This window comes from Nanorana parkeri, unplaced genomic scaffold, assembly GCF_000935625.1.
Source record: "Nanorana parkeri isolate BGI_ZX_2015 unplaced genomic scaffold, ASM93562v1 scaffold591, whole genome shotgun sequence".
NCBI classification, from domain to species: domain Eukaryota; kingdom Metazoa; phylum Chordata; class Amphibia; order Anura; family Dicroglossidae; genus Nanorana; species Nanorana parkeri.
The window spans coordinates 777879-803421 of NW_017306859.1; the positions used below are offsets into that span (position 1 = coordinate 777879).

The window sequence follows — 25543 nt, forward strand, 5'->3', positions numbered from 1 at the left end:
TGCCTCCTGCAGCCGGACCAGTCAGCTTTCTGTGTCAACATTGCTGGAACTATGCAAGGGGCAAGCAGGAGAGTTGGCTGTGGGGAGAGAGATCCTCAATTCTGGTTAGTACCTTCTTGTCCGTACATATAAAGATTGGGCTGCCAGTGTTTTGTTTTTAATTTGCCAGTACCCACCTTTGCAGCACCTGGCTCAGTGGCTCTTAAAGTCCATGGTCCACACTTTCTATTTAGTTTACTGCTATTCTGTTCACATAATACACAAACACACAGCAGAATAAGTCACAGGAGGGACACGCCAACTGGCAGTTTAGAGTTTATTTTTAGATCAGATATATAGCAAAATAAACTGCATGTGAAGATTTTTAGTCCGAGCTTAAAAGGTAAACTCCACTCAAATCCGTTTCATCTTTGGGTGGCGTGAATCCCCCACCAGCTTATATCCGTTCTAGAATCCAGTACTGTAATTGATGTAATACCATCTGTTGGATTTGTAGTGGCTGTGGCAAATGAGTAGGACTTGATTATTTGCATAATTGATATTATAGCGCATGCAAGAACTACATGCGATTTCACATTGCAAACCTTAAAACTGAAGTATTAGCTTTGGGTGAAATTGGCTTTAATGTTGTTAATGACTGCTCTATTTAATCACTAATGGTTCCCTGCTAGTAAAGCTGTAATTGTTTTCCTCAGGGTTTTATCTATGTGTTTTGAAAACGTTCCTTGTACTCCATGTCACTCTATCTGGCGGCTGTCTTCACTTCTCTAGGTTCCATTGGTATTGGTGGAGTTGAATATGTCTTGACCTGTATCCTGGCCACCCAGACAGAGTCTAACAACTGGCAAGCACTACTGGGCCGCTTATGTCTCATTGACCGGCTCTTGTTGGAATTTCCTGCTGAGTTTTACCCCCACATCATTAGTGGAGATGTCTTGCAGGCTGATGCAGCAGTAGAAAGGTATCAAAAAGCTTGTTATGAATGCAGTGCAACCAAAATTAATTTTATAAAATGAACCTTTCTCTTGGTATAAATAATAATGTTCTAAAAGATGCGTGAACGATGTAAACCTTCTAAACAAAGGACCGGTTCACTGGCTGGACTGTGGTCAGTAGAAAATGACTCGGCATCAGTGACTATAAACAATGCTTGTTGGTCTTAACGTGCAAATAATATCAAATTATGTAATGGTTATTATGTATTTAAGGTGATAGAACATGTTCATATACCGTGTTTCCCCGACAATAAGACACTGTCTACATGTATTAGTGTACAAAAATATGGTGATCAGGGCAATCGGGGGTGCCGTACCTTCCCAAGAACAATTTGCTAACCAATCGCTGGCCAGAATGAGCGAAGCGCACTTTCACTATCGATTCCTTACAGGCGGAGTGCATTTGGCATCACTCCGCCTGTGACAGGAGCTGGCACTATAGAGGAGGCATCGGCTTATGCGGCTCTGCTCCCTCCGGTGCTGCCTCGCTTCCTCTAGCGCAGCTTCTTTGGCACCGCTGATTCTCTCCTGCCTCTCCCGTGGCTCTTCAAGTTCTCCCTTATACCACCACCGGGCCTGGGAATGGTCACAACTAGGTCTTATATTTTAGCAATTCCCAAAAATAGTACTAGGTCTTATTTTCGGGGAAACCTGGTATATAGTATCTCAATAAATGCTTCCAAGTCAACCACTTTTGGACCATTTTGAATGGGATAAGAGCTATTGCTATGCAAACAAACCATAGAGCACATCAAATGTGTACAAATGGTAATCACAAGTCTAGTGATATATCAACGCTTGGGCATCTACAATTCAAATCACCGCACCAAACTTATTCGGTAGCTATCCAGTGATAACTCATAGTGGATGCTATATGAGCTCCTGTTTTCACTGCAAATATTAGTGGCTTTTAGAACTTACTGATCATTGGCTTTCTGCTGGATAACATAATTGCAATTTTCTGTTCTTTCACTTTGCATCTTTTCTTTTAATACTGTTAATGTGTTTGATAATTACAAGTATTAGCATATGGCACTGCAGACATAATGATCACAAGATCGGGAAACTCCTATGCTTTGTTCCTAATTGTCCACCACCAGCTGTGCAAAATGTCCACTAATGGCTCCTAAATGAGGGCATTTATAAACCTATCCTTAGCACTAGGCTTTGTGCTGGGGATTGTTTCAGTGGGCAGCGGTTAATCTGTATAAATCCATTTAGTATTTTGTGCTGTTCAGTTTTATGCTAGATAGTGACACTTCCTTCTTTTACAGGTATAGGAACTTGCTGTCCTTGCTAAACTTTGCCTTGCAGTCCATTGACAACTCCCATTCGATGGTGGGGAAATTATCCCGCAGAGTGTTCTTAAGCGCAGCCAGGATGGTCGCCAGAGTCCCTCACGTGTACGTCAAGCTGTTGGACATGTTAAGCACAACCAGCTCAACGCATTACAGCCGCATGCGAAGACGTTTAATGGCTATCGCGGAAGAAATGGACATTGTAGAAGTGATCCAACAAGGCCTGGAGGACTCTCAGACTTTTGAACACCGCAGGGAAGCTTTTGTGCAGCCCTCTGCACCAGCGAACTCCCCTGTTACTTCACAGAGTAATTCCCCAGAACACACTATGCAGCTATCAGGGAAAGTGGGGAGTGATCTTTGTGCCTCAAAAGCCGCTTCTAGCCCTGAGGACTTGAATGAGGCACTGGAGGGGATCTCCTTGGGGCGCCCTTTAGTGACGACTGAGCAACCAAAGCCTGCCATCCAGACTAAACGCAGACCCTTAAGTCAATGCTTGAACTCTCCCTCTTCCTCACAACCTCCTCATTCCTTTTTCCAGACCTTACCTTCTCCTCCCTCCGCCCCGTCTGTGCCAGCTGGCCCTGTCTCAGATATCCCCAAACCTAAACCTCAGGGATTTACTCCCTGCAAATTGTCATCTGCTTCCCCTCAGACTCAAAGGAAGTTTTCTCTTCAAATGCAGAAGCACTATTCAGGAAGTAAAGAGCCTGAAAAACTGTCTCCTGTTTTCACTCAAGCTAGGCCCCTGCCATCTCATCAGATACACAGGCCAAAGCCATCTCGGCCTACTCCGGGGGAAATGGGGAAATTGGCCGAGTCTCCAAAAGGCAATATGACTCTTGAACTAAATGTTTCTCATAGTGACAATGGTGGCAGTAGCAGTTGTGCTGTCATACCCAGTGATGACACTGTTTTTACTCCTGTAGAAGAAAAGGGTCGGCTGGATGCCAATACAGAGCTTAATTCCAGCATGGAGGACCTTTTGGAGGCATCCATGCCTGCTGGTGATGGCACGGTCACTTTTAAGTCTGAGGTGGCTGTGCTTTCTCCAGAGCGAGCAGAAATTGATGACACCTACAAAGAGGATGTCAGCCACAATCAGAAGTGCAAAGAGAAAATGGAAGCAGAGGAGGAGGAAGCACTGGCTATTGTTCTCGCCATGTCAGCCTCTCAGGATGCTCTGCCAGTCATACCCCAGTTACAAGTGGAAAATGGGGAGGACATCATCATTATTCAGCAGGATGTAAGTTTGGTTAGGAGAAACGTGTCCTATAGATACCTGTTCTGCTGTTAAGAAAGATGTTGCTTTTTGAACAACCTGCTGCTTTTCAGGATATGTTTTTCAAAACTGGTCTGTTAAGTTTAGAAACCATTTGTGGTTTAAAACACTTGCCGACATTGCTAGTTTGCCACTTGGCTGCGAAGGCACACTCTTCCAGATGTACTGAGCCTTTTTCTAGGGTTCTCCAGGGCTCCAGACACTTGTGGTTCTCCGTTGCCTATGACTATTTATACTGAATCTGTAGATCCCCCCCGTGACTCCCTATTGGCTATTTGATCCTCCCATCAGAGTAATTGCCAAAACGAGGTTTGCTGTCCTAGATGAGGTCAGTATTTGTGTAATAGAACCCCTTAGGGGGCTGTAGGAAAAGGCTGTACCTCTGTGTAGACACCTGGGGATGCCTTTTTTATAAAATGCGAGTTTTATCATGGTAATAACCTGGCTACAAGTACACGTCAGAGATTTGTGTAACGAGTAGGAGAATCTAGGAAGGTGAAGAGTTGGATATCATTTTCCTGATCTCTGACAGGCAACGTCTTAGCACTTTGTGATTGGGCTGAAGTTTGCCCACCCCTTCTGCAAATTTTTATTGGCCCATAAGACTACCCATCGTTGTGATATGCCAAAAAACGGGGTGAGGCTTTGTGACAAACTTTAACTCTGTCTTGGAGCCTTCCCTGTCAGAAATGGCCAGGATTCAAAGGAACAAAAGGATTTGGAGGGCTGAGAATCTTTCATAGTGGTGGCTTTTTATTAAAGGCCGCCTAGAAGAAAACCTTTCTACATAGGATCTTTGAGGGTGTAGGGAAGAAAATCATTGTCCCCACGCCTTCAAGTAAATCTGCACATTCAAAATGCCAGCTTGTGGCATCTTTGATCCTACTGTAAGCAAAATGTGGTGGTGCCAAATCCCCAGAAATATCTGTGGGGTCAGCAGCCAATTCTTAGCCTGTGCCTAGGCATGGATGTACAAGTCAAGGAGTTGTCACTTTGTGTTCTCCAATAGAAGAATTGTATGTTCAGAGGTGAACGTTTCCTTTTTTTTTATCATCCATCATCCCCTATAGTTGTGTTATTTAATAGATTATATTTCTGTTTTCATTGTGCTAAATTATTTTATGCATCTTTTGTTGAATGATCCTTGAAGGAGTTCTGGTTTAGCATTAGAGATATTATGCCAGGACAGCAACCTGAGAGATGATTGGTTCCACCTTCTACAGGAAACACAATTAGCAAAACAGTTAAAAGCCCCTCCCCTTCCCCTCGTACCTCAGTTTAGATTGTGTTTCCTACCGTCCAGGACCACGTCACGTTTGTTCTTTTTCTTCCTGACCGGTTGGCCTTGAGGTCACGGATCCCCCTCTGTGCGGCTCTGCTGTTGAAGGTGTTTTCCCTCCCTTCTGGCCTTGCTGTAGAGCGGAGGGGTGTTTTTCCCTATGTTGTTTGAAAGGCCAGGATCTGGTTCCTTCCCTTAAAGGACCCACTCCTGAGGCCCCCAGGCCGGTGGCCCTGCCCTGCTTCCCCCTGCTTGATGTAGGGGAGCTGGTAGTGGGGTACATCTCTCAGGTTGCTGTCCTGGAAGATTCCTAGAAATACCGTTACCGGTAAGTCTAACGGAACATATCGTCAGCGTCACCTATTGTCTGTCTTATACACACAGGTGTCAAAGCATAGCTCCCCATTGCACATTCATGAAATCTTGGCTTGAAAGAATGTGTTCAGTCAAATGGCACAGCAAACGAGTGTTGTGTCTGCATTGACACTGTCTGCATTGAACTGAAGGGCCAAGAGAGGACTGATTTCACGGCCAACAATTGAAAGTACCTATTAATAATGGAGGCAGCATTTGGGGTCAACACTCTGGGACATGCAGCCTATTTATTTACTAGTGATATCCTCTGTGTATAGGCCAAATGTATCCTTTTATTTCTAGCTGCCTTACACCAGTTCAGGTAGTTAACTGCAAGCCTCTGTGGAAGGATTGTGACATTAACATGCTAATCTTTACGTCTAGACTCCAGAGACCCTCCCTGGACATACCAAAGCAAAAAATCACTATCGGGAAGAGGTTGAATGGCTTAAAGGCCAGCAGATTGGTTTGGGAGCCTTTTCTTCCTGCTATCAAGCTCAGGATGTTGGAACTGGCACCTTAATGGCCGTCAAACAGGTGAGAGAATCTAGTGTGCAAGAATGAGAGGGATTGAATTATGTTTAAGCCCCTGATTGCAAACATATTGCAAGCACCAGAACGGTTTGCCACTACTGTAAACATTTAGATAGTCTACATGAAGTGGTAGTCTATGGGACACGTCCTGCACCCTGGTACTGCTTATCAGCTTCATTGGATGGTGCCTCCTTGCTGTTCATATAGACCCTATTCACATGGTGCAATCTGGGATTCCTGCAGCAAGAACCTGCGGATTCCTGCAACAGGAATCACAGGTGTCCCGTTCAGATGCAGCCGCTGTACCCATACAAGTAAATAAGAGGGTGACAGCGGCCGTATCGGTAAGCAGCAGCCCGCATGTAATCGTATATGACACAATCACATGCGGTTTGAAATAGATGACTGATGCTGGATGCATCTGTCCAGCAGCAGTTATCTGTTCCAAACTGCATGTAATCGTATCATATACGATTTACATGTGGACTGCCGCTTACAGATGTGACCACTGTCACCCTGTATTTTACGGAAGTGTGTACAGCGACCACATCTGAACAGGGACACCTGTGATTCCTGTTGCAGCAAAGCCACATTGCCCCATGTGAGTGAACCCTTAAACTGCAAAATAAAACATTTGTAATAGAAAAAGGGCAAAATCGGTCTGTGCAATACAAAGTTAACTTCTCACATCAGAATTGTTTCTTAAAGTCTCTCTTTTTTTCTTCTTCTTTCCTGTGTAATTGCGTGGGGCCTCCCTTATAAAATCAGCAGTGGTACATTTGCCAGAGAACACGGTATGCCTCATATCCTGCAGTGTATGAGGGAAGGAAGTTACAGTGGTGTCAGATTCTTTCATGCAATGCAGAATGAACAACCTTGTGTATTCCCACTTGTGCAGTCAAATTTGAGAAAACCCCACTATATGTTCGTTATGTGTTCCCGTTCACACAGCATACTGAAAAAAAATCTAAATTTCTTAGCTTTTTTAAGATGTTTTGTTAAATCAGGTTAGATGTCTGATTCCAGGTTTTTCTTGGCTGTTCCACTGTGGTCTGTCCCAATGGAAAGGCTTGGGACTGAAATTAAAGGATTGCGTTTATCTGATAAGCTTCATTAACATATAATGGACAAGCCACCTCTGACCCCTCACAGCCCCTCCTAATATTTCAAAGACAGAAATAAGACATTTTAACACGTAAAACCATAACCCAAGTAAAAGCAATTTAAACTGCAAGAAACATTTTTCTCTCCCGTTCATTGAAGGACACAGGGAACAAATCGGAGATCATGTACTGTAGGGTAATATCGCCACCTGCAGGAGAAGGACGCTAGGCACAAAAAAAAACTAAAGACCAATTACAGCCTAGGGGCGGCCCCTGCTGGTGGCCAAACCCCCCACCTGCTGACAAGTCCCCAGTTTTTTGCCTAGCGTCAGGAGTAAGGAGCTAAGAATTTTTTCTCGGGTATTCTTACCTGCTTCTTCCTGCTTTTTTCAGTAGAATCTTCTACCAAGTGTTGTCCGGGCGACAGGCTGGATGTCCTGGATCCTTGGAGTCTCCCCTAGACGACCGACGATCGCATGCAGGCTCGCTCCGGTGGGTCGGCTGCGACGGCCCATAAAAGCGCTTTACTACATATCATTGAGTGCTGGCAACTTCTATTATGGACTGTATCTGACACGGCGCCATCCGTGTTGTCACTTAAAGCACCAACCTCTTACTCAAGGTCTGTACGCTGTATGGAGTGCAGGTGATTTCGTATTATCGCTTGTTTGCAGCAGACACCCGGCCTTCACATACAAGTAATTAGCATTGGTTGCTATTGGCAGTAGCACTAGGCGCTTGTCCAATGTCATGATTTCGTTCTGTGATGTGCTAATGAAAAGATCACAAAAAACTCTGCTTCCAGTCAGAGATTGCGAGATGGTACCTAAAAGGACCAACCCAAAATCCGTTCGGAGTCTGCAGTACTTCATACAAAATAATCCTCTCTAAGTTTTGCTCACACTTGTGTGGAAAGATGCATTTTTCAGCAGTAGGAAAATGCAGCTCTCCACAAACCACAGATAAAACAGTTGCGTTGTTCCCTCTTAACACTGCAACGCAGGTGTAATGTGCAGTGCTGCATTTTCCACAGCGCACTGGATGGCAACAAGAAACGCCATGCCACAGTACACCGCACTGCTTTGCAGGGACCTGAATGGAGTGTACACTTTTAGTTTTGTACACTCCAAATAAAGTTTTAGAAGTTTAAAAAAAAAAAACCCACAGTAAATTGCGTTGTAACAAGTCAAGAAACCACAGCTCACTGCTGCGAACCCTAGCTGCGTGATAGAATGCTACATTTTACTGTGCGGTTTATTTCTGAACCGGCCCTTAAGGAATACTGACTGCAGCAGATGATTGCCTTGCTGTAAATGAATGAATGCATTATTTCTATCTGGTCTATGCCAGTTTAATTGTGTAATTACGGCAAGGAGGTCCAATGCATTCTGAATACAGTATTATTGTAGATGGTAACTTTACTGTCTTCCAAGCTTTGGTTATTGATCTGTAATGTTGTGTTGGTTTGTACAAATAGAGAGCCGTTCTGTCATTTATAATGTGTTCTGTGCAGTAAGTGTCCTCTGTTCTGTGCCAGGTGACCTATGTGAGGAACACATCTACTGAGCAAGGAGAGGTGGTGGAGACTCTTCGGGAGGAGATCAGGATGATGAATCACCTCAGTCACCCAAATATCATAAGGATGCTTGGGGCAACCTGTGAGAAGAGCAACTACAATCTGTTTGTGGAGTGGATGGCAGGTAACCGTGAAATCCTCCCGCTTTGTGTGAAATTTGTGTGGTGGTGTTTCTCTTCTAATTCAGATCTTGTGTTCTCAGGTGGTTCGGTCGCCCACCTACTTAGTAAATACGGAGCATTTAAAGAATCTGTCGTCATCAACTATACAGATCAGTTACTTCGGGGACTCTCGTACCTTCATGAAAACCAGATCATTCACAGAGATATAAAAGGTATGGGGCAGAGGACACTTTGAAATTGGTGATTTAATTTGTGGCCTCAGGGCTCAAGGAGTCCACATATAGTTAGGTGGTGGTAGAGACCACTATGGTGGGCTGGGGATTCCCCACACAGCTGTAAAGATAAAGTTACTGTTGGCTTGGTTCATAGTTCAGGTTAGAGCCCACAGCGGGACAGTGGTTTGTTACTTCTGCAGATATTTTCAGCAAGAACTTCAACATTTTTATGTATCATTGAAGGAAACCTTTTGTTAGGTGATCAAGAACTTAAAGGAGAACTATGAGGCGAGTGATTTCCACTCATCCTCAGTCAGAGCCGACCTGTGATAAAGAAGCTGTCACAGGTCGGCTCTATTGCTTGGGATGTGAGTAGAAGCATGCACCGCTCCGCTCATTTCCCGATCGTCTCCCTGCAGTGACTGTCAGTCACCGCTCCCCACAGGGATCCTCCCCTCTCTGATCCTCCAGTGCTGACTGGGGGAATGGACAGGGGAGATGGCGGGCACAGCTGGCTCTACCTCTACATGGGCAGAGCCAACTGTCACTAACGCAGCTGGGTGGATCCAGACAGTATTGCCGGAGAGAGAACTTTGGGGAAAAACACTTACCCCGTACTTCTTTTAATAATTTCTATTATTGTGGCTGATGAGTTCTTGTCAACTCCTTTTATCAATTGCATGCAGTCAGCCTCAGCTTTGTGTTCCTGCTTCCAGCACCAGCAAGGAAGGGGTTGTACTCGGTATGTACTCTGCATGCATCAGATGTAAAACATCTGCAACAGACTAACCCTTTTTATTCTCAGAGATCATTCACACCTAGATGCCCAGGTTTTTTCCCCTTTTTTTTTTTTTAAATGCTGTAATCTAATAACAGTATTCAATCTATGGCACTGAAGATGAACACTACAGCCTGAAGGTGGAAGTTTATCTGCAGGCTGAAGGCTTTTAGTTTTACAATAAAACCTCTAGCCTGCATGTGAGCACCATGTCATAGCTGACTGATCACGTTCCAGGGAACCGTGCTGATTGGGTACCATTCATCATTGCAGCTGTAGACTTTTAATCCTGGCTGTTACTGACAGCTCCGTTCCACTTTTGAGTGTAGGCTCTGGAGAACATTTTACAAATATCCGCACCATAGGGGCATAATGCTGGTGGATGTGTATATACAATTTGTGGGCAGGGAAGGGTTAACTGTCATAACGTTCCAATTTATTGGTTGACTGTTTTATTAAGGTTACGTCTTTACTTTCTTTTAGGTGCTAATCTACTGATTGACAGCACTGGGCAGCGACTACGAATTGCTGATTTTGGAGCAGCAGCTAGACTGGCATCAAAGGGCACAGGTGCTGGCGAATTTCAGGGGCAGCTGCTGGGAACAATTGCTTTTATGGCTCCAGAGGTATGCTTCTCATCATGCAGCTCATTTACTCATTTTACATTTTATTGGATAAGTATAACAATTTTGTTTTGTGCGCTGTAAAACACTTGTAATCTGAGAGTAACCTTTTTCAAGACCTCTGCTTATTAATTTATTTTTCTTGTTCTTTTTACTATAGGTGCTGAGGGGGCAGCAGTATGGTCGGAGCTGTGACGTGTGGAGTGTTGGCTGCAGCATTATAGAGATGGCTTGTGCTAAACCTCCATGGAATGCAGAGAAACACTCCAATCACCTTGCTCTCATTTTTAAGGTATGGTTGTTTCTCTGGAACTGTGCTCTCCCCTGTCTTACCTCAGTCTCGCAAATCCCCTTTTGATGTCATACTGTGCTCCCCTGTCTCCCAACTTTCTCCCATATCACTTTTGATGTCATTCTATGGAGTTGTGCTCCCGTGTCTTACCTCCGCCTCCCATATCCCCTTTTGAGGTCGTTCTGTGCAACAGTGCTCACCTGTCTCACATCTTTCTCCCATATCACTTTTGAAGTCATTGCACCGTAATGCAATGTACAACTGGGTCCTGTCCTGCAGTCTTCTCTGCCTGTGATGTCAGAATTCCCATAGATGTCCAATATGCTGGTGGTTTGTAAACCTGCAGCATACCCATTGCTAATTAGAGCCATGACCTGGTGACTAATATCCTATGTTTTCCATTAGAGGTACTGATCATGGTATGGTTTTCGGTTAGAAGAGGCTTTTATGCTACAAGTTATAGTGTATGCTGTTTTGAAAGTGACACTAAACTCGGGCATTAAATGTTAAAAAGTACCTTACCTATTAACACAAATGTATCTTATTTGTGTATCACTCGGCTGTAGATCCTCAAATCATCTCTGAATTGGTGCCGACACTGTCCTTCTGGAGGGTGGCTACTTTTGTTCCCCATGGTCCCTGTGTGTGTTATAAGGCAGCCACCACTCCAAGCTCCCTCCCGTGATGAACTATAATCTTGGATTTAGTTTACTAATTTGTATGGAGATTGTAGTCTATCACAGGAGCGAGCTTGGAGCGGTGTCTAGTACTTATCAAGAATAAACCAGTAAATAGCTTCAGTGCTGCATAAAAACAACTCTGGTTCTGTCTTTTCACATTTAGATTGCAAGCGCAACTACGGCTCCATCAATCCCACCACATCTGTCTCCGGGCTTGCGGGACGTCACCCTTCGGTGTCTGGAGCTTCAACCTCAAGATCGGCCCCCATCAAGAGAGTTACTGAAGCACCCAGTCTTTAGAACAAAGTGGTAGAAGCTTTCTCTCCAAAAGAGCATTTTACTACTGAAATAGAGACAGGGAACCCTGTTCCTCTATAGCTGCATGTCCTGTCTCTGCCATACTGTACCTGTGTGTAATGTCTGCCCTCCCTGCCCTGTGCATGACCACTTCATACCTGGAAAAGCTTCAGAACAAGGAGGACCTAAAAACAAACAAAAATAGATAAAATGTGTGCCTTGTGGGAGATTCCTTTCCAAAAATCTAAATGAGAAAGATGACGGCCCCTTTTGACTTTTAATCTATTCCTTTTTATTATTTTTTTATTTATTATATATATTATATATAAAAAAACACATCTTGGTGTGTGTGCTTTGTAATTTAGTGAAATTTGCATGAACATTACTTTGTGGGCCATGACTTCTGGCATATAGATAAAACATCTCCAGCTTTCTGAAGCTTCCACTGAGAGGAGTCATGACGGCAATGCGGGGCAGAGCCTGTAATTAGTGTATCGGTCAGATCGCAGTATACATGGCCATAGAGATTATTGCAATGTGTAAATATTGACTACACTGTATTTTACCACAGTTGTACAACACAGAACCAACCTTTTTACCGCTTTTCCTCATTTAGAGAACAATTCTATCATGTGGTGTTTTAGTTTATTTTTTAAGAGGGTAAGGTATAATTTTTGGGTAATTTGTACCCAAACACTTATCTAAGTAAGACAATGAGTGATCTGGATCTGATCGAGTTGAAGTCATCTAGTCAATGTAATGAACTTCTGATCAATAACAATGATGGTTACATTAGGATATGTACACAATTCGGCTCAGCATTTTGTGGGTATTACTGCAACAGAGGAGCATGCACTTGGCCATCACAGTGTATGCATGTATGGGGAGCAGCTCTTCCCTGTTGGGTTTTGTTTTTCAATAGGGTATACCTATCCAGAAAATGAACAGCTTTGTTTGCTGCTTGTGAGCAGCCTTTAAAGCCCCAAATGTCATAAAGACCATCGGGGAAAGAGCTCCTGCAACTTCATTTTAGGGAACCTAAGGGTTAGACTGCATAGCCTCGCAAAAGCCATCTCTCTATACTTGTACTGCCAGTGTTGGCCACCAGATGGCGGGATTGTTCATGGGTACAACCAGTGCTGTTATATCGGCAAGCCTTGCTAACCACAACAAATGTACTATTGGTCACTGGCCTTTTCTATGGTTTAAGTAAGAAGGTTTTTTCCTTTAATAGAATATGCAGAAAAATTAACATTGGGGGATAGTAAATAAGAGAAAAATATTTTAGATGTTCATGTGCCATTTTTCTGGCATCCCAACAGAGCCATTGTGAGAGAATAGCGGAAGCCAGTTGAGTAAATGTTCTGCTTTTATCTTGGGACCACAAGAATTTATTCTGGCTCCTATAGTGAACTTGTGGCTAAAGCTCATGCTCAAATTTTTACAGGCCATCTCCACCCTAAAGTTTGAGGTGGGTTCCAGTAGTCTGAATCACGTGCAATTCAAACAGATTTGTGCTCGTTAGTTTGTGTTTTGTCCGCTCCTGCAAGGTCATAACTATGATCTCACTCTGTTGGCCAATTCCCTAGTTATTGGCTTTTTCTGTATTGCCCTTAGTGAGATGCAAGAAGCCAGCATGAGATGCAATTAGTCAGCAACTATGCAAAACTTCAATATCGGGTTTGAGTGGCATTGGATTAATCACAGAACCCCCTCTTCCTCATGGTGACCACTTATAAGATGTCATATACTTGCCTAATCCATGGGGTTCTGTGTGACCTCACAAACCTATGCCATACTGTTTTCATTCATGTCACTGGAAAGCGCACCTGCAAATCTTGACTACTGCTAGTATACGACTAGTATATGCAGTGGGAAAAAAAGGTCACTGAACTCAGGGGGCTCTGAAGGATGAGTGCTTGTATCCTCTGAAATCATTGTCTTATTTTATTTCAGAGAATATAAATGATTGAAGGTAAATTAAATATGACTTTGATTTTAACCCGCGCAGTTTTAGATCACTCAGGCATTGTATCTGACCAATTGCTGTTGGTTTGGTAAGGTATTGTGCATTGATTGCTCAGCCTGTTCTCTCGATCAGTAATGTCTGAGAAGCAAAAATTGTTCTTTTGTCTGGAATATTCAGGTTTTAATATTTTTCTATTAAAAGTATTTTGAAGTATAGTTCTATTTCAAACCAAATCAAGAAGACTGTAACTTGACCACTCTCACTGTCTGTCTGCTGACTCTCTGCTGCTTTTCTTCTGTCATACATCATGGATTGGAACTGGCTCATATGCAATGTTAGTCATAGCAGAAGCACAAAAGTCTACTTGAAAATCTGCTACAGCCCGATAGTTATATAAAATTATATTTGCTGCTCATGGGGCTCTTAACCCTGCTGGTCATAATGTTCCCATCTCAGGCTTGCCTAATCCTAGGAGCAAGATCGTCAAAATCCCTATACATGTCAGCAGGCAGCAGCTACCTGTAAGCTTGTTTTACTGTTATCAGTCGAAATCTATGACTTCCCTGACTCCTTACCTACTGAATTTAGAATTGGGCTGACTCGCTTCTGAATTGTGTTCATTTTCACCTGCATCCCCCATCATTTCTGAATGCATTACCTGCACCTGAAAAGAGACCGGATGTTATGTGTAGTACTGCAAGGTTGTTAGCATTGCCATCCATGAGCTATAGGCTAAAAATGGTGCCATTGACAAACCTGTACTCTATCCTGTAATTATCTATTGGTGCAGAAGTGATAAACCTCTAAGGATTTTATACGCTTACCCACAGTACCGTAGCTCACCAACATTCATATCCTGAGCTCCAGCTTCCCGTCAAGTTTTATAACCGAAGGGCAGAAAATAACTACTTTTGTAGATGGCATTTATTACCCGTGGTGTTCGTTCAGGGCCCATGCACAGCACACCATTACATAGTTAGGTTGAAAAAAGACAAGTCCATCTAGTTCAACCTAACCCATTGCAGTAAAATGTGTGGTGAAGCACCGCATGTGAGCTGCAACACGCTACATCATGCACATTGCCGTTCACTGTGTTGTGGAAAACAAAAATGCGGCTAGCACAAAATTATCGGTTATTATGAGGTGCTTTGAAGCCCATTCATTTTGAAGGGCTGGCTACTGCATGGCAGATTATGCCTTTTGTAGGGAGAATCGGCCCTCATCGTCTCACTGTATCCATTGTATCTGTATGGAAATGTTCAGTTCACTGCAATGGAGGTGCATTAAATATTTAAGAAAAATGGAAGGTTTGCTGAAAATGCTGGGTGCCTGGCTAGAATTTGCCCTTCTGTTATTATTCAATACTTTAAAGCCTTGGTTCTCAACTGGTGGGTCGTGACTCCGTGTTCAATGGGTCGCCGCACGCCTTTCACTTTTCTAAGTGAGAGGCTCATCAGCGTCCCCCTAGCCCAACACTGTCCGTTCTCACACTGAGCAGCCATTCAAAATATGAGTGTCAGCTTGAGGTGGGGTGGGCTGGGGGTATGGCCGCGAGGGAGCTCCATCCATACATGCATTGCTTATAGCTTCCCTCGCATGCCCTATAGAGGTACCTGGACCACATCACATTCTAGCTCACGGCACCTCTACAGGCACGTATGGGAGTTGTACAAGCAACGCACATATGGATGGAGCTCCATCACAGCACAGCAGCCCACACTGCCGTGCTTTCCATTGCAGTGCCACTTGGGTCGCGACTTAATGACCGAGGGCAAATGTGGGTGCTAAGGTTACACAGGGTGAGGACCACTGCTGCTGCCGCCAGTGTATTTCCACTTCTGCAGTCTAATTTAAGAAAACCCCTCTGTTTGTGTTCCCATTCACACTGCATCCCCAACAGAACTTCAAAACAATATTTCCTGTTTATCTTGCCTACCAGGAAAGTATAGGTAGACACACTATAGAAAGACACACTGAGCTTCCTCTCACTAACATACAATGCTGTAGGACAGACATTGTTCAAATCTAGTTTACAACTGATAATGAGAGCTCTGCCAGGACAGTGCAGACAGAGTCATTTGTGTTTTAATCTGCTCAGGCCCCTCTTGCATTCAGCAGAGAACAACTTTTCTTTCAGAATAGAGCGTGAATTGTGCAAGCAGCAATTAAAAAAAGAATGTTGTATTATGTGAATGAGAAACATCTAACAGATCTAAAATAGGTGTTATACCAATTTGGCTGCAAAAGTGGAAATACACTTAAGTCTCCACCAAGAAACAAGCATGTAAATCAGGAAGTTGAATCCTTAACTGCGTGTGCTCCGTTAGTGATTGTAAATACTAAAGCAGGAGGAGTAGCAGGACAGCCAGGCAACTAGAATTTCCAGAAGTAAGCACTGGCAGCCTCCAGTATTCGCTTCAGAAAGACTTCTTTAAAGGAGAATTATGGGGAAAGTGAAATGCACTCATCCCGAGAATCAGAGCCGGCGCATGATAGTACAGCTGTCAGAGCTGCGAGACCACATACCGCTGATCAACTCCGCTCATGGTCTTTTTCCTGCAGAGAGCGATGAGTGTCGGTCACCTCCCCACAAGAACCCCCCCTCCTCTCCATTCCTCCAGCGCAGCACAGACTCTAGAGAGGCAGAGCCAGCTGTCAATCAGGCAGAGGGGTGGATCCTGACAATATTGTTAGGATCTTTCCTGGCTGCAGCGCGGCTCTGCACTGAGTTTTGGGTCACAGGAGGACATTAGTAAATATCCTCCTGTGACCCAAAAGAGAACTATGGTCAATATAGGACTGCTATGTGTATGTAAGGCACTGCTCATTTAAACAAAATTCAAAACCCTGTGGATGGGGTAATAAAATGAATACAATTTGCTGATCTCAGTAGGATTTGTCAGGGTGATGTAGTTCTGATACAAGTCCAGCCTGCTCTAGCTTCATTGGCTTCAGCTCGGACAAAACATGACGTGTCCCAATGGTGTCACAGAGCCCTGGAGGAGCCAAGCATCACCTCTGTCTGGCTGGTGAAATACTGATGTAACCGTTTAATTTCACTGTCCTGGTTTAATTCACCTCTTTGTCCTTTAATGCATGTAAAATAGAAGGAAGATGGCAGCTCTCTTGCTTTTGTTCTTCTTTTTTTCTTCTTTTTTTTTTTTTTTTTATAAAAATATTTCAATCCAATTTTTTTTTAACTCCTTGGAAACCGGTTGGGGATGTTGCACAATTAAAACTAATAAGGTTATTCTGACTCTCAGGATCAACTGAATAAGCTATTATACATTTCAGCAAATGTACCTTGTATGGATCTGGGCGCTTTGTTTTAGATAGTACAGAAACACATGCTGAACTGTATTCAAATGTGAATTTTACAAATTTGGACATTCCTTCTTCTTTTTGTGTGCGCGCGTGCGACAGACAAGCATATTCCAAAGAGTTAAATTATATTCCGTAATGTGAAATTAAGTAGCTCTAACTGTATTTTACTTGACAGCTATGCTATGGCATATGATTATTTTCCTCGAAGTCTTAAATCATCAGTCCCATGTTTTCCTTGCTACTGATGCACTCTGTCTGATTTTATATACTGGAAGATTGTTGGCTGTTTTAATGCTTTTTTTGTATCCCTACGCATAATTGAACCTCAGATAATCAGTATTACTCTCTAGATTCCTGTCTTTTCCACATTTCAAACTCGCCAAGTCTTGGTTCCACTAGTTTGCCCTCCACTGCCCCTGCTTGCTGGCAATTGTGGTGTCCTATTTTTATGCAGATTGTGATATAATCTTATTTTCTTTGGATCAAAGCTGGACTGAAAATCGTATTGTATAATTATTTTTGTGACATTCTTAATGTTATTTGGTACTTGTTAAGTTGTAAATAACGGCTACTGCTTGTTTTTATTTCAGTCTCTACTACCTCAGGTGTCCTATAGTTGTTTTTGTTTTTTCTTCTTCTACCAAAGTTGACTTTTCACAATGAGACTATACTTGCTGTAAGATTGATTCCTAAGACTTCCAGGGCTCAAGGGCTAATTTCTCTTTTAGCACCTTAACTGTGCAAGCAATTGTTGCGGAAATCTCTGGGTTAAGAAATAAATTTGGCTTAAATGTATCCTTTTGTTATTTTAAATATATCAAGATATTTTAATTATTAAAGGTTTTTAACCCATGAACCGATTTTATAGTATAATTTGTACCTATTTTGGTGTTTTTGTCTTTATAGTAAATAAAAGATTTTGAACAAATCTGTGCTTTTTTTTTTCTTCAGGAATGGCTGTTAAAGAATTGCCCTGTAACAATGTATGCTTGGAATGCTATAAACTAAGTTATTGCAGGAACTGTCAGATAAATGCTAAAGGTGGCCATACACCTGCAGGTTATTGTACGATAATCGCGAGTGATCCCTCGATCGTACAATCAACAGGTGTATGGAAGGCGTGCGACCGTTTCTACTGTACTGTCGCACGTCTTTTGTCTCCAGTGCAGGCTTGAAACCGAATGCCGCGCAGGCCGGTGTGCGCAAGCGCACACTGCCTGCTCAGCATTGGGATCAATGGAAGCTGGGCCGGGCTTTCGATCGCAAGTACGATCTGCCTGTCCATGATGGGCAGATCATATGAGATTTTATTTACCTTACAACCATCGCAGGATGAAAGTCGTGCGATGGTTGTAAGGTGTATGGGCACCTTTTAATATGGATCAAAGTATTTAATAAAATGATACAACTAAAGCATGAAATTATATTAAATAGGACACTAAACTCAGGAGTTAAATCTTAAAAATGCATTCAAGTACCTTCACTATTAGCAAAAATGTATCTTATTTGTGTCACTCGGCTGGAGATCCTCAAATCATCTCTGAATTGATGCTGACACTGTCCTTCCTTCTGGAAGGTGTCTACTTTTATTCCCCATGGTCCCTGTGTGTGTTGTAAAGTAGTCACCACTCCAAGCTTACGCCCATGATGGACTACAATCTCATGTTTAGTTTACTCATTTGTAGTCCATCACAGGAGTGAGCTTGGAGTGGTGACTACTACAACACACACAGGGACCATGGGGTACAAAAGTAGCCAGCCTCCAGAAGGAAGGACAGTGTCAGCACCAATTCAGAGATGATTTGATGATCTACAGCCCAGAGATACACAAATAAGATACATTCTGTTAATAGTTGTGGTACTTGAATGTATTTTTAAGATTTAACTCCTGATTTTACTGTCACTTGCAATTTAAATTTCCTAAGTGAAAAGATGATGTAGAACTCTAATTTTGTTAAAGGGAAATAAACTTTTTTTATTTGTGTATCACTTGTCAATTTGTTTAGAGCCTCAAATCATCTCTGAATTGGTGCTGACACTGTCCTTCCTTCTGGAGGGTGGCTACTTATGTTCTCCTTGGTCCCTGTGTGTGTTGTAATGTAGCCACCACTCCAAGCTCACTCCTGTGGTGGACTACAATCTCAATACAAGTTGGTAAACTAAACATGAGATTGTAGTCCATCACAGGAGTGAGCTTGGAGCGGGGTTACTTTACAACACACAGGGACCATGGGGGTCAAAAGTAGCCCCCCTCCAGAAGGAAGGACAGTGTCAGCATGAATCCAGAGATTTTACGATCTACAGCCGAGTGATACACAAATAAGATAAATTTTTCTTAATGGCTAGGGTACATTTTTAAGATTTAATGCCGGAGTTTAGCATCCCTTTTAAGTGCAGTAGCAAAATGGCATAGTGTAGATCAGTGGTTCTCAACCTGTGTAACCTCAGGACCCACATTTGCCCTCGGTCATTAACCAGTTGACATCCGCGGTGTTAAACCCCCTTCCCATCTCCCCTGCATGCCCTGTAGAGGTGCCAGGAGCCAGAATGTGAGGTCACTCCAGTCCAGGCACCTCTACAAGACATGTGAGGAAGCTGTAAGCAATGCACGTATGGATGGATCTCCCTCGCGGCCATACCCCCAGCCCACCTCAAGTCGACACTCGGCAAAGGGCAGCATATTTTGAATAGCTGCTCGGTGTAAGACTGGACGGTGCTGCGCTAGGGGGAGGCTGAGGAGCCTCTCACCTAGAAAAGTGGAAGGCATGCGGCGACCCACTTTTGGATCACGACCCACCAGTTGAGAACCAAGGGTGTAGATGACATACAACATTAGAGGCCTGTTCACAAGTATGCACATGTATTGCAGAGCATAGCTGTAAATGGGGCCTTACAGTTTGTTTTCATGTCTGTCATATTTTTTTTTTTTTCAATCAGATTTTATTATTAAAGAACTATGGGGTCAGTGTTTTTCCCCATAGTTCTCCTTAGGGTAACCGGAGGACACAAATTAGCGTCCTCCCGTTACCCTAAGCTCAGTATACCGCGAGCTACAGCTCGCGGCATACTGAGACGCGGCAGCCTGAGCGGATCCCGACGTAGATGACGGGATCCGCCCAGCTGCGTGAGTGACGCCAGTCAGCGCTGGCAGATCGGAGCGGCGAGAGGGGAATCCAGCCCCTCCCCCTGTCACGGCAGAGAGCCGTGACAGGATCGGAAGGTGAGTGAACTTGGTATGTGTTTGCTCACCTCCAGATCTACTGAGCCGACCTGTGACAGTCTCATTGTCACAGGTCGGCTAGAACTATGAGGTGAGTGAAAAGCACTCGCCTCATAGTTCTCCTTTAAGCATTTTCTGTTCAAACAAAAAATCAGTACAAAGGAAATCAGATCCAAAACAAAATAAGGTAAAATAAAGTAAAAAGAGCTGTACATACAACCGCTAAGAGCGAGCCCTCAGTCCAACGGCCGCCTTGGTAAAATAAAACCACATGTTACACAATACAGCTAGCCCGTATATACGATACATCATGTCCATCCCCCGCATAACAGTATAGCTCAAATAAGCCAGTTACCTAAAACCGGCCTCAGAAAGCAGTGGTCCAATTGGCTTGTTCACCCAAGCGTATCCTGTCCCCGGTATAACAGCCAGTTAGCCCACATAGCGTTAAACTTCTTCAGGTTGCCTCCCTGTCTGCATGTGACCCGTTCAAACTCCACCATCCTGTCCAATTCACCCAACCATAGATCCAGCGTGGGGGGGAGGAAACCCATTTCTGCACCACCAACCTAGACGCAGTAAATAGGGCCCTTTTAATGGCCACCGTCTTGTGAGGGGCCACCTCGGGTGCTTTCAATATACCAAGGAGGCAAACCTGAGGGGTATTAACCAATGCGGATCCAAAAACCATGTTAATGACCTCCAATACCTTACCCCAATACCTCACTAGTTTGGGGCTCCGTAATAAATATTGAAGCCAGGGAAGGCAACTGACTCCTTCAAAATGATGGCAGCCTTGTATTTCTCTCTACAGGTTTCCTTTAAATGTTGCTACTGGTGTAGCTTACGCCATTGGGAACCTTTATTCCATCCCTGGGGCAATCTGTCACTGTTAACAATTAGCAGAGTGAACTACATTCAGTGTAGTTCCACTTTTGCTGTCAGATTTGAGAAAACCCGAACTATGATTTTTCTTCCATTCACACAGCATACCTAAAAATATTTAATCAAATGTATTTCTTAAGTTTTATGTTGTTTTTTTTTTTTTGGTGAAGGCCTTTGTGCAGATTGCAAGCTACTCTGATCAGTTTGAAAGTGAAAGGGACAGACTGAGCTTCCGCTCATTAACATTCAATGCGTTGAAGTTTTAAACATTTGTCAGGACAGACATTGTTTAAGTCAGTTTACATCTGATAATGAAATCTTCCAGCACAGTACAGACGGGTAATTAGAGTAAACCTATCTTTCCACAGCCCCCTCATTAACATTACATAAGGGGGAGGCTAGGGAGGATTTTACACAAGTACAAAGCACTTCTAAATGGAAGCAGCAATTGTTATACATTTGTTTTGTTCTGCAATGTGAATGGGAACATATAACAAAAGAAGAATAGTTGTTATCCCAATTATCCAATTATGTGCAGATAAAAATAAACAACAATTTGTTTTTCAATTGATTAGATAATTGAAGTGAATCTTCAGTCTTTTTTCTGTTAACTGTGTCAATTGGTGGTCATGATAACATTGCTATGACAATATCTATTAAGCCGTCAGTCATGCCTATATATCTCTTGTCCTGGCTGGACCTTTGGGCCTCGCCCTTCACCAGGAAAAAAAAAAAGACTACTTGTTACCAGATATAAAAGCTTTGTTTCAACACTTGTGGGAACAATTAAAAAGGTCATTCTGCTGAGTCCGCTACATGGGATTATAAAACAAGTGAATTGTTATCAATGGGTTACCTCCAAAGTTGGGTGGAAATGACCAAGAAATGCATAGTAGCTCACTAGATACAGAAAGTTTTTGGTACTACTAAAAGCCAAGCAATGCGTTTTCATGCTCCATGCGGTTTTCTTTTGGCCCCTGACAAACAATATCTGCTGTGACATCATTCGTTGGCAGCTTTTTTTTCTTTGAGTAGACAGAAGCCCTCATTCACACCTCTGCAATGGGATGTTGCAGAGTTGTTGCAGTAGAAGCCCATTCATTTAAATGGACTGCCTACCACAGCTAAAACACACTGGAAGAAGTGCATGCACTTTTTTTTAATTATTATTAAATGGCATTGCAGCACATTACATAGTAATTGATTACCATGCGATGTGGTGCAATACAAATAAATATTGGCACTGCAATGCAGGATTGCATGCATCACCACACACTTCCCCCATCGCATAGATCAGACCAGAGCTGTAAGCACGCAAACGCTTAAGAAAAAAAAAATCAATTTAGCGCCAAAAGAAGCGCTTGCAAAAATAAAATCACACTGCACCATGTTGCATTGATGTGAACAGGCACCATTAACAATAATGTGATTTCCATTGTCACGACAGATGCAGAACAAATCGCACAAGTGTGAATGGGGCTTTATTAGGAATCTAGCATGCAGACAAATCTTTTTTTAACCCATTTCTACTGGTGTATGGGCAGCTTTAGCCCTGGTTCACACCTGCATGTGTGTGATCATTATAAAGGACAGCTGGGAATTATACGAAAGTTTAATGGAGCAATCACATCACAAACAGTGGCAGTACAATGATTCAAGGCCACGCAGGCCCTTTTTGTCAGGCATGTAGCCTTGAAATGTACTGACGCTGTTTGTGATGTGATCGCTTCAATAAACGTTTGGACTATTGATGACGGATTCACAGTGTGCTGGTGACCTATATACCGATCAGCCATGACATAAACACTGAGAGGATAATGGTGTGGCTGATCGGTGTATTTTCTTCTCTATGTCCTGATGGCCATCATGCTGGTAGTTGCTACCACACCATCTTACTTTAGGCGTTGGAAGGTGTACTACGGGAATATATTGAGTGATGCCCTGTACATTAGTACATTTAACCAGCAATTAGACAATTGGTAGGAAGCAACCCAAAGTGTGGTCTTCTATGGAGTGCAAATTATGTCACATTGCTCTGGAAATAAAATGTTTTCTGGTACAAAGGAAGACCTAAAGTGAAGATGCACTATATTGCCAAAAGTATTGGGACGCCTTTACACGCACATGAACTTTAATGGCATCCCAATCTTAGTCCGTAGGGTTCAATATTGAGTTGGCTCCGCCCTTTGCAGCTATAACAGCTTCAACCCTTCTGGGAAGGCGTCCACAAGGTTTAGGAGTGTGTCTATGAGAATGTTTGACCATTCTTCCAGAAGCGCATTTGTGAGGTCAGGTACTGATGTTGGACGAGAAGGCCATGGCTTGCTGATGCCTTAAGAGTTCCCTTCACTGGAACTAAGGGGGCAAGCCCAACCCTTCAAAGGCAACCCCACACCATAATCCCCCCTCCACCAAACTTTACACTTGGCACAATGCACTCAGGTAAGTACCGGTCTCCTGGCAACCGCCAAACCCAGACGCGTCCATTGGATTGCCAGACAGAGAAGCATGATTCGTCACTCCAGAGAACACGTCTCCACTTCTCTAGAGTCCAGTGGCGCCGTGCTTTACACCACTGCATCCCACGCTTTGCATTGCACTTGGTGATGTAAGGCTTGGATGCAGCTGCTCGGCCATGGAGACCCATTCCATGAAGCTCTCTACACACTGTTGTTGTGCCAATCTGAAGGCCACACGAAGTTTGGAGGTCTGTAGCTATTGACTCTGCAGACAGTTGGCGACTTCTGTGCACTGTGCGCTTCAACATGCGCTGACCCCGCTCTGTCATTTTACGTGGCCTACCACTTCGTGGCTGAGTTGCTGTTGTTCCCAGTTGCTTCCACTTTCTTATAATACCACTAAGAGATGATCGCAGAATATTTAGTAGCAAGGAAATGTCACAAAACATCTGAATGCAATGATATGGAGGGGTGTCCCAATACTTTTGGCAATATAATGTATTTTGAATGTTAGAGAATTGAGGTCCCTCGTGTCTGTTTTTGATTACGATAGACCCAAATATAAGACAATCAGGCTATTTTCCTGATTCAATTATCAGTTACAGTCCCTTCTGGGAGGTTATCCAAAATAGAGAGTGAATACCGCTATCTGCAGGACACCGCAGTGTTCTCTCTACACCTCGTCATTCGTAAAATACAGAGAGCAGCGTGGAGCCTGTGGTGTTCATAGATGTTTCCTCAGCATAACACTGCAGAAAACATTGTTAGGTGTCCATTGAAAAAATTAGGGTTATGGCCGTACCACCCAAAAAAACTCCACACATTCTGATCAGTTGTGGTGCATGAATGTGCGTTGCATTAGGGCAGCCCATTCATTTGAATGAGCTGGCAATACACCACAACAGGCCAGAAAACAAATGGTAGTATGTAATGCCTGGTTCACACTGAGCGTTTTGTATCGCTTTTTCTGCCCTAAAAAACACACAAAAAATCCCATTAATTTCTATGGCCCTGTTCACATCTGAGTGTTTTGTCCTTCTGAGAGTCAAGCCTCGTTCTGAGGCTACTCTAGAGATCACATGACCTTCCTCCAGGAGGCAAGCCTCACTCTGAAACTTTACCCACTGATATCTTACCGGAAAGGTTTACTCAGAGTAAACCTTTCAGGGAGAAAATGCCTCTCTCGCGGACGTCAGGGAGCCGCTATCTAATAGAGGGAGACTCCCTGAACATCAGGGAGACTTGAGATCCCTGCCTGTACCTCCCTAAAGCATTGCAGGCCAGGGCTAAGGTTTTTTCCCTCAGAGATCTGCTGTGCATTTTTGCTGGGGAGCAGGGTGCTTGCAAAAATGTGGACCTTCTGTTTGGCATGGAGAAACTGCTTTAAGGTAAAACTACACCGTCCAATCCTTCACACCCAAGGAGGGTGCCATCTTAGCCTTTATTTGGATTGCAGTTGCCATGGTGCTGCACATGTGATCAGCTATGACACCAGAGGCGTGTTCAGTTGCTCAGCCACTGCGAGTCCTGAGTTAGCAAACTACCACTGAACGCTGTGCTGCAAGTCAGCGCTCAGCCCCACTAACGGGAATGTGGATGCAGAGCGCTGAGTGTGATACAGAAGGTGGCGACAGAGCACCAGCGGCCATTTTAACTGTGGGCGAACCTGGCAGTGCCTGAACTCCAATGGAGGAAATCGATTCAGCGTGGGAACCTACAATTTAATGTTTTGGTGGATGAGCACACTGAATGTTTTTTGGAAAATAGTATGTCAAAAATAATATCCTCCCCCATTTTGCTTAGCCCGGTGCAGCTGAAGCATTCAGTGAAGCTGCTGCAGTGAACTAAAGTGCTGCAGAACAGCGACTCAGCACTTGGCCAAGGAACTGAACACACCTCAGCCATTTGAGGGCTGGAAAGTTTGGTTGAGAGCTGAAAAAGGCACACTGGCATCCTTGACAATGGCAGCCTTGAAAATGTTTTAGGAAACCAATCAGGGCTGTAGCTACCATGGGGCGAGTGAGGCACTCACCTCATGCACAATTGAGAGGCGATGCAGCAAGGGCCGGCCTGGCTGCGCCCCGTTGCCATTACAACAGGGGCACCAGGCAGCCAACCAGTGGTGGACCTAAGGAACAATGGGCCCTGGTGCAAGATTTTTGTTTGCCCTACGAGGGACAGATGAGCCCAGGAAGCTGACGGTGGCACCGGCGGCCGTGGAGGATTGAGACACAACTCCGCACCGTACAAGAGATCCA

The 25543-nt window shown here is 43.7% G+C and overlaps 1 protein-coding gene across 1 annotated transcript in view; it reads left to right on the forward strand.

Annotated features, from left to right (window-relative positions):
- MAP3K1 (mitogen-activated protein kinase kinase kinase 1) overlaps window positions 1-11643 on the forward strand; it is a 28706-nt gene extending 17063 nt beyond the window's left edge. The window contains exons 11-19 of the mRNA XM_018562690.1: window positions 13-104; window positions 772-961; window positions 2270-3539; window positions 5593-5745; window positions 8383-8545; window positions 8624-8755; window positions 10020-10162; window positions 10320-10451; window positions 11295-11643. Of these exons, the coding sequence (XP_018418192.1) occupies window positions 13-104; window positions 772-961; window positions 2270-3539; window positions 5593-5745; window positions 8383-8545; window positions 8624-8755; window positions 10020-10162; window positions 10320-10451; window positions 11295-11444 (2425 nt within the window). The 3' untranslated portion in view covers window positions 11445-11643. The remainder of the gene's footprint in view (window positions 1-12; window positions 105-771; window positions 962-2269; window positions 3540-5592; window positions 5746-8382; window positions 8546-8623; window positions 8756-10019; window positions 10163-10319; window positions 10452-11294) is intronic.
- Window positions 11644-25543: the final 13900 nt, after the last annotated feature.